This window comes from Quercus robur, chromosome 4, assembly GCF_932294415.1.
Source record: "Quercus robur chromosome 4, dhQueRobu3.1, whole genome shotgun sequence".
NCBI lineage: Eukaryota > Viridiplantae > Streptophyta > Magnoliopsida > Fagales > Fagaceae > Quercus > Quercus robur.
The window spans coordinates 74,852,177-74,864,747 of NC_065537.1; the positions used below are offsets into that span (position 1 = coordinate 74,852,177).

General features: G+C 37.0%; 3 protein-coding genes across 3 annotated transcripts; 2 read left to right on the forward strand and 1 right to left on the reverse strand.

Moving 5' to 3' along the window:
- Positions 1 to 820, forward strand: LOC126722587 (uncharacterized). Its single transcript, XM_050425734.1, has 2 exons — positions 1 to 319; positions 786 to 820. Exons 1-2 carry the CDS (start codon positions 1 to 3, stop codon positions 818 to 820), a joined length of 354 nt encoding a protein of 117 aa, XP_050281691.1.
- A 2,784-nt stretch (positions 821 to 3,604) lies between these two features.
- LOC126722588 (uncharacterized) lies at positions 3,605 to 7,513 on the reverse strand. The gene is made up of 2 exons (XM_050425735.1): positions 6,559 to 7,513; positions 3,605 to 6,426 (listed from the first exon to the last, which is right to left on the reverse strand). The coding sequence occupies exons 1-2, from the start codon at positions 7,511 to 7,513 to the stop codon at positions 3,605 to 3,607; spliced, it is 3,777 nt and encodes a 1,258-aa protein (XP_050281692.1).
- Positions 7,514 to 10,578: 3,065 nt separating this feature from the next.
- On the forward strand, positions 10,579 to 11,677 carry LOC126724550 (male-cone protein 1). Its single transcript, XM_050429042.1, has 2 exons — positions 10,579 to 11,002; positions 11,473 to 11,677. Exons 1-2 carry the CDS (start codon positions 10,681 to 10,683, stop codon positions 11,505 to 11,507), a joined length of 357 nt encoding a protein of 118 aa, XP_050284999.1. The 5' UTR covers positions 10,579 to 10,680; the 3' UTR covers positions 11,508 to 11,677.
- The last annotated feature ends 894 nt before the right edge of the window (positions 11,678 to 12,571 follow it).

The following is a 12,571-nucleotide window of genomic DNA, read 5'->3' on the forward strand; positions in this document are numbered from 1 at the left end:
ATGGCAATGTACATCCATACTAACATCTTCCTTTTGGCTTTCTTTGCCATTACTGTGATTTTGTTCTCTAGTAACATGGTTGTTGGCCGACGTTGTCAAGGTGAGCAGGATTTGATGTCTAAATGTGCTGCTTTCGTTAAAAAGGATGGTCCAAAGGCATATCCACATCCAACATGCTGCGGTGCTATCCAGAAAGTAGACATTCCATGCATATGCAAGCAATTGAACTCAGAGATGGAGAAGAAGATTGACATGAATAAAGTGGTCTTTGTAGCAAAGATGTGTAACAAGCCACTGGCCCCTGGGTCTAAGTGTGGAGGTAAGAAACTCTTTAGGTCATAAAACCCTTTATATATAAAGCCTCCACAATTTATGTGTCCCGTTTACTGCATATGGTATTTCAAAATGAATTTTGTGTTTTGTGTGAATTTTTTAGTCATGATTTGGTAGAATAGCATGAGATTGGATTAATTCTTACACAAAGCATAACCATACTTCTTACGATCTTTAACAAATATACAAATAAGTTTTCAACAAAAAGTTAATCCAAACGCACATATCTCAACTTATTTTGACTTGAACAAAAAGGAAAATACTCGGTTTTGTTTTTGTAGTTTTGATTTGTAATGATTCACTAGAAATCATTTTGGTCTATGGTAGCTTTTGCTTTTATTGAACCAAAAAAAATAAAAATAAAAATAACAAAAGAGTTGCTTTTCTTATAGTCACGCGGATCAAATTTTGGTATTACATATTTTGCTAATCTTTGGTTACATCTATTGCAGATTTCAGTGTCCCACCAGTAGCGTATATTGGATGAAGTGACTGCCTGCAAATCTATGAAGTGTGGCTTGTGTAATGTTATGGATGAAAAAAAAATGGCATAAATTTGGATATCATATGCTTCAATGCTGTATCACTACAAATTTCTATAATGACAAATAAGAATTATTGAAAAAGTAATAAATCTATATTCTCCAATGGATATTTTAAGTCTGCACGTATACGTAGTGAAATATCAAATATCTCTACACGGGAATGATCTCTCTTGTGAGAGAAATTTAATATATTATCAGAGAAATATTGGTCAATTTTAATGTGGAATACTAAATGGGCCTGCACTATTGGGCTTTTGCCCAATCAATTTTTGGTTTTTTTTTTTTAATAACAAATTTGTAACCATTAGAATTATTATATTTTGGACTTTAAGAAATAAAATGAAAAGCCCACAAGTTCAACGGCAGTTTGGGCTTTCTTTCCAATCTATTTATATATATAAAATAAAAATAAACCAATTTTGAACAATTATAATTAATGAATTAAATATCAAATCAATGGGAGTATAACTTAATGTCTCTTATTTTTTTTTTTTTTATACAAGATAGAATTTTACTCTAACCTAATCTAAGTGTATATGTGTGTGAAGCTCCCTCTTGGAGACTTGAACCCCGGCCCTTGCCCCCCACACTCCACAAGCACTTATACTTGTGGAGTGACCATCGCACCAAGGGTGTGCGGTGGTTAATGTCTCTTATTGTTGAATAAGAGATTTGAAATTGTATTCTGCCTACATCTAGAAAAAAAAAATAATAATAATAATAATCTAATAGTGTCTTCCTGAAGAATACAACAAAACTTAAGAATTTCTATGCTTAGACTTAACAACATTCACCTCCATATATATAATAACAACAATTATAAAAGATATATACCATTTTATCCGCTCAGACTCAGTTGCAAGAAGTTGTAGAAGAACCCATCATAACAAAAAGTTACACCTATGAAGTTAATAATTTAAAAGATCTGACCAAAAAGGGAAATGAAAAAAAAAAAAATACACCAAAATTAACCGAATGGATTGATATCGACCGAATAGACCAAACTGGACCAAATGACTGAGCGGATCGAACTATAATTATATATACAAAACTGACCCAAATAAGAAAATTCTAATTAATCACATTCAGGTCAATGTAAATTCAAATAAGCAATCCCATTTGTCCATAAAAACACTCACCAACTCAAAACGTAACCACAAATTTTCCACTCACTGAAATCTCCACCAACAATTTGCCTCAATAGGCACACAAAAAAACCATCAACCCCTATTGCCAAAACATCAATCATCTCCTTAGTGACCCAGACCAACCGTTGTCTCTAGCCAAGGAGACGAGTTTTGGATAAAATTCATGAACAACCTTGGCAAGCAAACGGACAAAATAAGCCATACCCAGCCATCAATGACAATGGCATGTAAGTGTTTAATATGAGTCTTCGTGAATTGGGGTTCGCATAAAACACCATAACGAATAGCACTGTTGAGCTGAGCATATACATTGTTGTTGGGAGTCTTAGATTTGGTTCCAAAGGCATATTGTTTTTTTATGATAAAAACTTAAAAAGTATTCATTATAAAATAGACGTTATAAGTTGAAATTTCATCATATCTATTAAAAAAAAACTCGCTTCACTAATTAATTTAGGCCAAAAACAAGCATGATCACAAAAATAAAATTTCAAGATAACTAAAATTATTTCCCTGTAATTTGGCACTAACACAATTTAGTATACAAAATATTTAATTATTACATTTGACCCCAAGGTTTAAACTAAAATGAAATCATTGAAGTTTCATCCAAAGTATCCTTAACAATTTCATTTTAATCCAAGCTTTAGGGCCAAGAGCCTTGTAACTCAATAACATAGTATATTCTTCTTTATTAGCCTATTAGGAAAATCATGTTCAAATCTCTTTAATTATTGTTGTAACTATTGAATATATAAAAAATCCAAACTTTAAAGGGTCAAAATGTAGCAATTGAGAAAACTTGTGAGACTAAATTGTGACTAGGAAATCTTTTATCCACAACTACGAAATCTATTAATTTGGACAAAACCTTAACATTTTTTTATTCTAATTCAAACATTAAGGGGTCAAATATAAAAATTTAAAGTTTGTGGATTGATTAACTTGTGATAAAAATAAACTACAGAGGAGTAAATTTTAATTTTAGGAGGACATCTTATTGCATGGTGCTTAGAGATATGATTTTGATTATAAATGTTAAATTTTATTTTAAATTGCTTTAAAATTTTTGGTAGTGTAATTTTTGTTGAAGTAGAATTTTAAATTTCTTCAATGTAGTTATTGATTTTAGGATAGAATAAAAGAAGTGAAGAAAAAAAAAGTAACTGATTTGGAGCAAGTTACCTTTAAGAGCTTGAGAGTTGAGAGAACAAAATCCGATAGAATGCCCCAAAAAAAAAAAAGTTAATATCAACATAACAAAACATAGAATTTTTTTTTTTTTTTTGAAAGAAAAAAAAAAGAAATAGAACATAAATTATGCCCGTAAGGAAATATGACAGATTTTTTTTTTTTTTTTTTTAAGTTGATATAACAAACGTGGAAATCAAAAAAATGAAAAAATAAAATAAAATAAAAAAAAATTTTTTTTTTTTTGGTTAAAAGACGATTTTATATAACTCAAAACATTACATCAAGATCAGTACAGACTCTGTTAAAGAAGACACCATTACAATCATCTTCCAAAGCCTTAGCTAAGTCCACAGGCGGACTAGCAAACAACATGTATTCTTGTTCTTAGTCAGCCCCTATTCTAGCCATCAAATCCGCGCAACGATTAGCCTCACAGTAACAATGTTTCAGCTGAACTTGCTGAAATCCAGTCAGCAGTTGCCTACAGTCGTCCAAAATGGGAGATATAATTTGATTTACATAGGCAGAATTTTTAATGACATCCACAATCACTTTGGCATCTATCTCAACAATAAGGTAAGAGATATTCAAACTACTACACAACAAAAGACCATCCCTTAGCCCCCATAATTCAGCAGCAAAACTATTAGTAGCTCCTACATGCCTAGTGAATCCGGCAACCCAACTCCCATGCTCATCTCTCACTACCCCTCCACATCCGGCCTGCTCCATACACCCAATAACTGAACCATCAGTGTTCAATTTTTTCCATCCCAAAGGAGGCTTCTCCCACCTGATTCTCTTGCTGGTTCTTCGGACTGGGCTGCGAGGAGAAGAGACACAGTACATAAACTCAACAGCTTGATTAGAAATCTCCCTATACAGGTTCGGATTAGGGGTCTTTCTATTGAAAACAAAAGAATTTCTGCTCTTCCAAATGCACCACATAGCAAAATTAAACATAACTCTCCAAGGAGGCTTCCCTTGGATAGGACTACATCCCACATTTCCATTATTTTGCAGCCACTTGTGCAGATTGGTCCTCCAAAAAACACCATTATTTCCCTTCACACCCAGCTGATACCATATATGTTTTACTCTTGGACAATCTCTAAGAGCATGCAAAATAGTTTCCGGCTCTCTTAGGCAAACGGGACACCCTCCATCATCCCCAAAACCTCTTCTAGTAAGGCACGTTTTTACTCCTATGCTATTATGAACACATCTCCATAGGAAAGTCTTAATTTTAGGGAGCATATCTAATTTCCAAATCCAATTTGCATCTATAATACCCACATCCTCCACCTCATCCACCTCTCTAGCAAAAGAATAGGCACTTTTGAGATCAAAACAACCTCTAGCATTACCTCTCCATCCTAACCTATCCCTTCCTCCATCCCCTACGGAAATAGGAATGGCTTGGATGATCGATTTAATTTCAGGGGTAAGCTCAAAGGGAATTCGACTCCAATCCCAACCTCCACTTACCAAAACATCTTTAATCTTCCAATGGCTTGCTTCACGGGTTAAAGGACCATGAATGAGGCTACGGATAGGACCTTTACATGTCCAATTATCCAGCCAAAAGCTAAGAGTGCTGCCTCTATGAACCACCCACATGCTTCCTTTGTTAAAAGTTTCCCTACCCTTCTTGATGGCCCTCCAAATCTGAGAACAAGGCAGCCTATCCATATTAACAGCATTTAATCTCCTGTTGCTACAATACTTTCTTTTTAGCACTCTCACCCATAGAGCATCATCTTCCGTATGAAACCTCCAATTCAATTTAGCAAGGAGCACAGTGTTTCTACCCTTCGCCTCTTGCAAACCCAGCCCACCTTCTTCTTTAGTCTTTGTTACTTTTTGCCAACCAACCCAATGAATTTTCCTAGTAGTCTCCGATGAGCCCCACAAGAAATTTCTATTAACCCGGTCTATACCATCCAAGATTCTTCCTGGTAAGTAAGTGCCTTGCATGACATACGAAGGGATAGTTGATGAGGAAGCTTGAATCAAAACAGCCCGGCCAGCCAGAGAGAGCAAATTAGCTTTCCACCCGGCCAATTTTTGCTTGACTCTATCCAAGATAAAATTAAAATCTTGAGTGGTGGAACCCGGATGCTTTATGGGAAACCCAAGGTATCTACCAAGAGAGGGCATGGAAGCAAAACCAAGAATGTCACAAAGTGATTCTCTTGTATCCCTATCCACATTGGGAGAGAAATACACTCTAGATTTGGTAATGCTCACTGATTGCCCCGACATGCTACAAAATTCATCTAAAACATCTCTAATAACAGCACACCTCCTCCCATCAGCCCTCCCAAATAACACCAAATCATCCGCAAAAAATAAATGCGAAAAGGATGGCCCACTTTGAGAAGCCTTTACAGGCTGCCATAATTTTGGCTCACATTTTTCTTGGATAAGTTGGTCAAGGAAGTCCATACACAAAATAAACAAGTATGGGGAGAGAGGGTCCCCTTGCCTAATCCCTCTAGATGGATAAATGGGGTCTAAAGTTTCTCCATTCACCAATATCGAGGTCGAAACTGTAGAAACACAGCTCATAATAATATCAATTAGATCAGCGGGCAAATTTGCTCTAATAAGCATGCATCTTATAAAGCTCCACTCAAGCTTGTCATACGCTTTCTCTAAATCCACTTTAATGGCCATAAACCCTACTTTCCCCTTCTTTTTGCTAAGGGTATGAACAATTTCCTGCACAATGATTGCATTATCAATGCCTTTCCTCCCTGGAACAAAGGCAGCTTGAAGAGGGGATATGATCTTCTCCAAAAAGGGTCTAAGTCTAGCAACAATAATCTTAGTAATCACTTTATAGACTGTATTGCATAAACTAATAGGCCTATAGTTACCCAAAGTCTCCGGACCTTGAATCTTAGGAATAAGGACAATGTGGGTCCTATTCAAGAACTCTGGAACTTTCCTCTCAACAAAAACTTTCTTCACCAAATCAATCACAGAATTACCAACAATTAACCAAAATCTGTGGAAAAACCCCGCATGCAAGCCATTCGGTCCAGGAGCCTTAAAAGCCTTTAGAGACCACAAGGCATTTTTAATCTCCTCCACCGAAGCAACCCCACTAATACTCACTCTTTCCTCATCTGACAATATTCCTTGCCATGTAGTGGTAAAAGGAATCGACCAAGAAGCACTAGAGAGAGATGAGGAATATACTTCATTGAAACCACTCCAAATGACATTTTTAATTGCATCTTCTTCATACAGCCACTCCCCTACTGGATTTTTAATAGCCAAAATCTAATTTCTTTTCCTCCTAACCAAAGTAGACACAGTGTTTCTGTCACCTTGAATCATCCAATTGACTCTAGACTTTAAAGCCCAAATTTCTTCCTCCTGATTCAGCACATTATCCAGCTCTTTAAGCAACTCACTCTCAAGATTTAGGAGGGAATTTGATGGTTTAATCGCTACAGCCTGTTGAATACCATTCAAACGAGCCATGATATTGTTTTTTCTAGCAAAGACATTTCCAAACTTCATTTTATTCCACTTCTCGGCCTCTCTAGTGAAAGAAGCTATAGCATCTGCAAGCATGGGGTAATGTCTCCACGCTTGAGATACTATGTTGGGAAAGGTTGGGTTAGACAACCAACAAGTTTGAAACTTAAAAGGTTTCTTCCTAATAGCATTAACTCTCGGCTGCATATCCAGCAGCACAGGGCAATGGTCAGAATGGCATCTAGTCAAATGAACCACTTTTGCTTCAGGGAACATAAGGCACCAACTAGGATTAACAAAAAATCTATCAATCCTCTCTTGAATGAGGGCTTGAACATTTCTTTTATTAGTCCACGTGAACCGCGGACCAGCAAACCCAATGTCAATCATACTACATTTATCCAAACATTCCTTAAAAAGTAATGATCTACTGACACTAACAGCCCTACCCCCAATTTTATCGCCCTCCATAAGAGGTTCATTAAAATCACCAGCTAACACCCAAGGCATATCATGCATCTCAGCAACTTTAATTAAATTTTCCCATAAGATATGTCTTTCCGCAATTCTAGGACTTGCATAAATTGCAGTAAACAACCAGCTAAAGTCAGAATTTCGTACCTTTACCATGGTATGAATTCCCTGTTTAGTGTTGGCTAACGTCGTAATCTCTACTCTGTCAGAATTCCACAGCAACCATAAACCACCCGCATAACCAATGGTCTTCGTGTGGATAGCACCGTCAAAGGGAAGTCTATTTGTAATCTCCCTAGCCCTTTCACCTCTAATTTTAGTCTCCATTACTACCAAAATCGCTGGATTATGGCAACGAATCAACTCCCTAACATGTCTCTGAAAAGAAGGCTTCAGAGCGCCCCTACAATTCCATACTATGATATTCATAATGACCGAGAGCTTTAAAAACCATCAACAACAGGCTGGATTACCTTCAGCTCCACCCTCAAGCTCCATACGATCCAGATCATTTTCTCTATCTGCTGCCTCTCCTCTAACAGCATCATCCACCACACAGTTCGGCACTCCAATGGTGTTATCCAAGGCACCAAAACCCAATCCAGACTGCACATCCCTTCCGCCTTCAACCGTTCCACCATGGAATCCCACCAATGATTCCTCACTGCCACCCATACTGATTCTAGGAGAGATGAGTTGCCCTCCGTCGCACTCATCACCGTAGGCCTGAGGATGAGCTTCCAAACTGCCTTCACTTTCTTGTTGACTCTGCCCATGGTCTGAGATGCGTGCGCCTTGATCGTTGCTGGACCCACCTCCAAATTGATAACCCACAAGATCTTTTGACCCGATTGAAGACTGAAATTGAAACTGAGTGCCCGAGATTTTTCTACCACAACCATTCTCTTCATCAATCAAGCTAACTCCTTGTGCGTTTAGAGGCAAAGAAGAACCGGTTCTACTCTCTCCCTTGACGGCGCTAGCACTGACAGAGTGAACTGCTCTGTTTCGGGCAACACTCTTCTTGCCCTTAACTGAAGCTAAAGGATTAAAAGTGTTGGGCTTTTCATTGGGCTTAAGTGACTTTTTCCTCTTCCCAGGCCTAGCCGAGCTCTTCTCGACATGCAGCACACTTGGGCCTGCTTCATTACCATCCTTTTCTGGCTTCAGCCCCTCCTTAGCCAAACGTTGGACTGCCTTGGCCACTTGAAGCCCATCAATAACTCTCTGGGGTAAGAGCTTCCTCTTGATATCCCTGCTCGGCCCAACATTCAAATTTTCTGATCCCAACGGCAAATAGGACTGTGTTTCATTCCCTATTCTTGGCTGTCCATGCGCCAACTTCACTGTGGTCCCATCATCCCTCAACTGTTTTGTCCCTTGTTTCTTGCGCACTACCATTATCCACGGACCGTATGTACTCTCAGGTACATCCTCTTGCGCACTACCATGCGCGCTCAAGCTAGGACCCACACTTTGTTTGGCATTTCCAGGTTCATGCAAGCTGCATGCTTGTACCTCAGTCACACCGTCTGGTTGGATAGCCTCCTTACACGGCGGTGATGGCTGGCAAATGACATGCGGACATAATTCCTTACGATGTCCTATTCTTCCACACTCGAAGCATAACTTATGGATACCTTCATAGCACACCGGCTGCTCACGTTTCCCTATCAGAATGGCCGTAACAAGCGGCTTCTCGACATCAACCTGAACGCATATCCGGGCAAATCTACCTCTAGACTCAGAGGCCATGTGCCTGTCAACCCTCAACATGTTTCCAATCGCTTTACCTATATGAAGTAAAGCCTCCGCATGGTAATACTCTATCGGGAGTTCGTTCAACCTTATCCATACTGCCACTGACGCCACATTTGCAGTCGCCGGAGCGAAATCAGGTTCCCAAGGTCTTATGGACAAAAAATGGTCTCCAATAAACCAAGGTCCCCTTTTCAATATAGCTTCATAATCCTCTCTCAAAGAAAATCTTGTAAGGAAGAATCCATGACTTAAATCCACACAATCTAATCTACCAGCCGGCCTCCACATAGATAATAGTCTATTTTGTAGGAAACTTAACCCAACGGACCTCCCATAAACCTTGACAATGAGTGCTTTATACCAAGGGCTACGGATCTTCTGTTTAAGTTCTTTAGAGAATTTCACTGCCACCAAACCTGCCCTCAATCCTTCGACCTCTTCATCAGAATCAGCATCGTCTTCCATTAGATTACCAAAGTTGAAGGCTTGTGTGAAAGCACCAGGGATTTCACCAACCAGTTTATCTTTAAACGACATGGTTCTGCTCCAGCTATTGCCATCATTCCTCGGAGACGAAGCAGCTAAATCCAGCCCTTCTTGGAACCCCGCATGACTAACATTTTTAACTTTTTTCTTACTACGCACAAGTTCCTCCTGTTCCTCCCTAGAGAGAGCACAAGAGCATTCCATTATATTCTTTACTTTAATTTTAAAAAAAATAAAAAGTTTGATTTGTTGATATCAATAATTAAGCTTTTGTCTTTATCCAAACAATTGATAAAGCAATGGAGGAAAAGTTAATAAGGAAAAAAGAAGTTAATATTGACAAAACAAAAATAGATTTCTTTTAAAGCAAAAAAGAGAAAAAGAACCTAAATTATGACCGTAAGGAAATATGAGAGGGTTTTTTTTTTTTAATTTTTTTTTTTTTAAGTTGATATAACAAACGTGGAAATCAAAAATTGAAAAAGAAAAAAAAAAAAAAAAAGAGTGAGTTTGTTGATAAATTTGATATCATCAGTGATTAAGCTTTTGTCTTTATCCAAACAATTGATAAAGGAAAATTTGATGAGAAAAATATATAATAAAAGGTACCTAATAAGAACATTTAAATTACATGTATTATTTATATGTAATTTAGTGTTACGCGCATTTTCATTAATACATTGTTAGTTATGAAAAAAAAAAGTGTTAAGCAATTTATCTAGTATATTTCAGATTCTTATAAAAAAAAAAAAAAAAAAAAAAAAAGAAGTATATTTTCAGATTTTTCATTAAAAAAAATAGAAGTAGAAAGGAAAATAAAAATCATTTGATAATTCATAAACGAAAAAATAAAAAGGGCTGAACAATGCTGGAGATAAAATTGTAGTTGAACAAGTTTAAGCTAGCCGTTACAATAGCTTTTTACATCATTGGCCTATGAAAGTTATGTTCAGACCTCACATGCATTGCATGCCAAAGGCTCAACTTCCCAAAAGATAACCAAAGCAAGCTAGCTCTTTCCTTGTATTTTAGCATGAAGAATAATCTGGTTCACATGCATCAACCCATTTGCACCAGAAGTAACGCATGTTTCTCTGCACAAAATGAGCCCAATTTTCAAGGCTCAAATGCTAAGTTTCATCCTAATCTTTCCATCCAAACCCCTATAAAAACCAACTCTCACCACCCAATGAAGCAACCAACATATACATATACACATACATTCAAACTTCAAAGAGAAAATAGATATGGCAATGTACTTCAATACTAACATCTTCCTTTTAGCTTTCTTCGCCATTACTGTGATTCTGTCCTCTAGTAACAATGTTGTTGGCCAAGATTGTCAAAATGATGTGCAGGGTTTGATCTCTCAATGTGCTTCTTACGTTAAAAAGGATGGTCCAAAGATAAAACCATCTCCACAATGCTGCGATGTTATCAAGAAAGCAGACATTCCATGTGTGTGCAAGCGATTGACCGCGGAGATTGAGAAGACGATTGACATGGAAAAAGTGGTCTTTGTAGCAAAGACTTGTGGCAAGCCACTGGCCCCTGGTTCTAAGTGTGGAGGTAAGAAACTCTTTGGGCCATAAAACTCTTTATATATAGTGCCTCCACAATTTATGTGTCCCTTTTGCCCCATATGGTATTTCAAAATGAATTTTGTGATTTGTGTGTATTTTCTAGTGATGAGTTGATAGATTAGCATGAGTTTGGATTAATTTTTAACCAAAGTGTAACCATATTTTTTACAACCTTTAACAAATATACAAATAAGTTTTCAACAAAAAAGTTAATCCAAACACACATAACTCAACTTATTTTGACTTGAATAAAAAGGAAAATACGATTTTTGTTTTTGTAGTTTTGATTTGTAATGGTTCACTGGAAGTCCTTTTGATCTATGGCTTAAGTTGCTTTTGCTTTTCTTGAACCCAAAAAAAATGAAAAAAAATAACAAAAAAAGTTGCTTCTTATAGTCATGTGGATCGCATTTTGGTATTACATGTTTTGCTAATCTTTGGTTACATCTATTGCAGCTTTCAATGTCCCTCCTGCAGCGTATATTGGATGAAGAGACTATCTGCAAATCTATGAACTGTGGTTTGTGTAATGTTATGGATGAAGAAAAAAAAAGGCATAAATTTGGATCTCATATGCTTCAATGTTGTATCACTAAAAATTTATACCATGACAAATAAGAATTATTGAAAAATTAATAAATCTACATTCTCCTAAGGATAATTTAAGTTTGCACGTATAGTGAAATATCAAATATCTCTACAAGGAATGATCGATCCACTCTCTTGTGAGAGAAATTTAATATATTATCGTGTGAGACTCATTCTCTTGAGAGAGATTCAATATATCATCATGACATAAAATAAAAAAAATTAATGATTTAGGTGGTGATTTCGGTCAAATTGGGCCTTTTGTTTTTGGTTTGTCAAAAGCCTTGACCAGAATTGACTAAAAAGGTGGAGTGGACAAGCTGGTTCAATTAAGTTAGTATCAATTTGGATTACAAGTTTAGGTCCACACAATTGGGCTTACAATTTTTAGCTTTTGCCCAATCAATTTCGGGTCATATTTTTAAGAAAAAAATATTAACAGATAGTAGATCAAATTTCAATCAGATTTGAATACTGAGCAATCCCATTGACAACTTGTTGAAGACAAAAGCATTACAAACGACAGAAGCAACAGCACTAAAAACGACAGAAGAAAAGCAAGGCTAAAGAACAGAACGACAGAAGCAAGAGGAGACTTGAAACGGAGCGTTTTGATTAATGAAGTCACACAGGACACACGTGTGAAAGGAACACAGAGTTTAGTTAGAGAGGAAGCCAACTGTCAAATTGTAATTGGTTGATTAGTTGAAAACGGGTTAATTAGTTTACCGCCTGGAGTAATGCTCTGTTTTTGGGATTGTATATAAGCAGCGTAGTTAGTAATTATAAGTAGATTAATTCATTTTGTACCATTCATTCAGTTAATGAGAATTTCAATTTCTCTCTACTCTCTATTATTTTACATGGTATCAGAGCCCATGGTGGTGTGTGAAGGTGGTGAGGTGTTCATGGTCCTTACGCAGCCGGGATAGAGAAAGCCTAAACGACCCACACACAAAGATCCTAG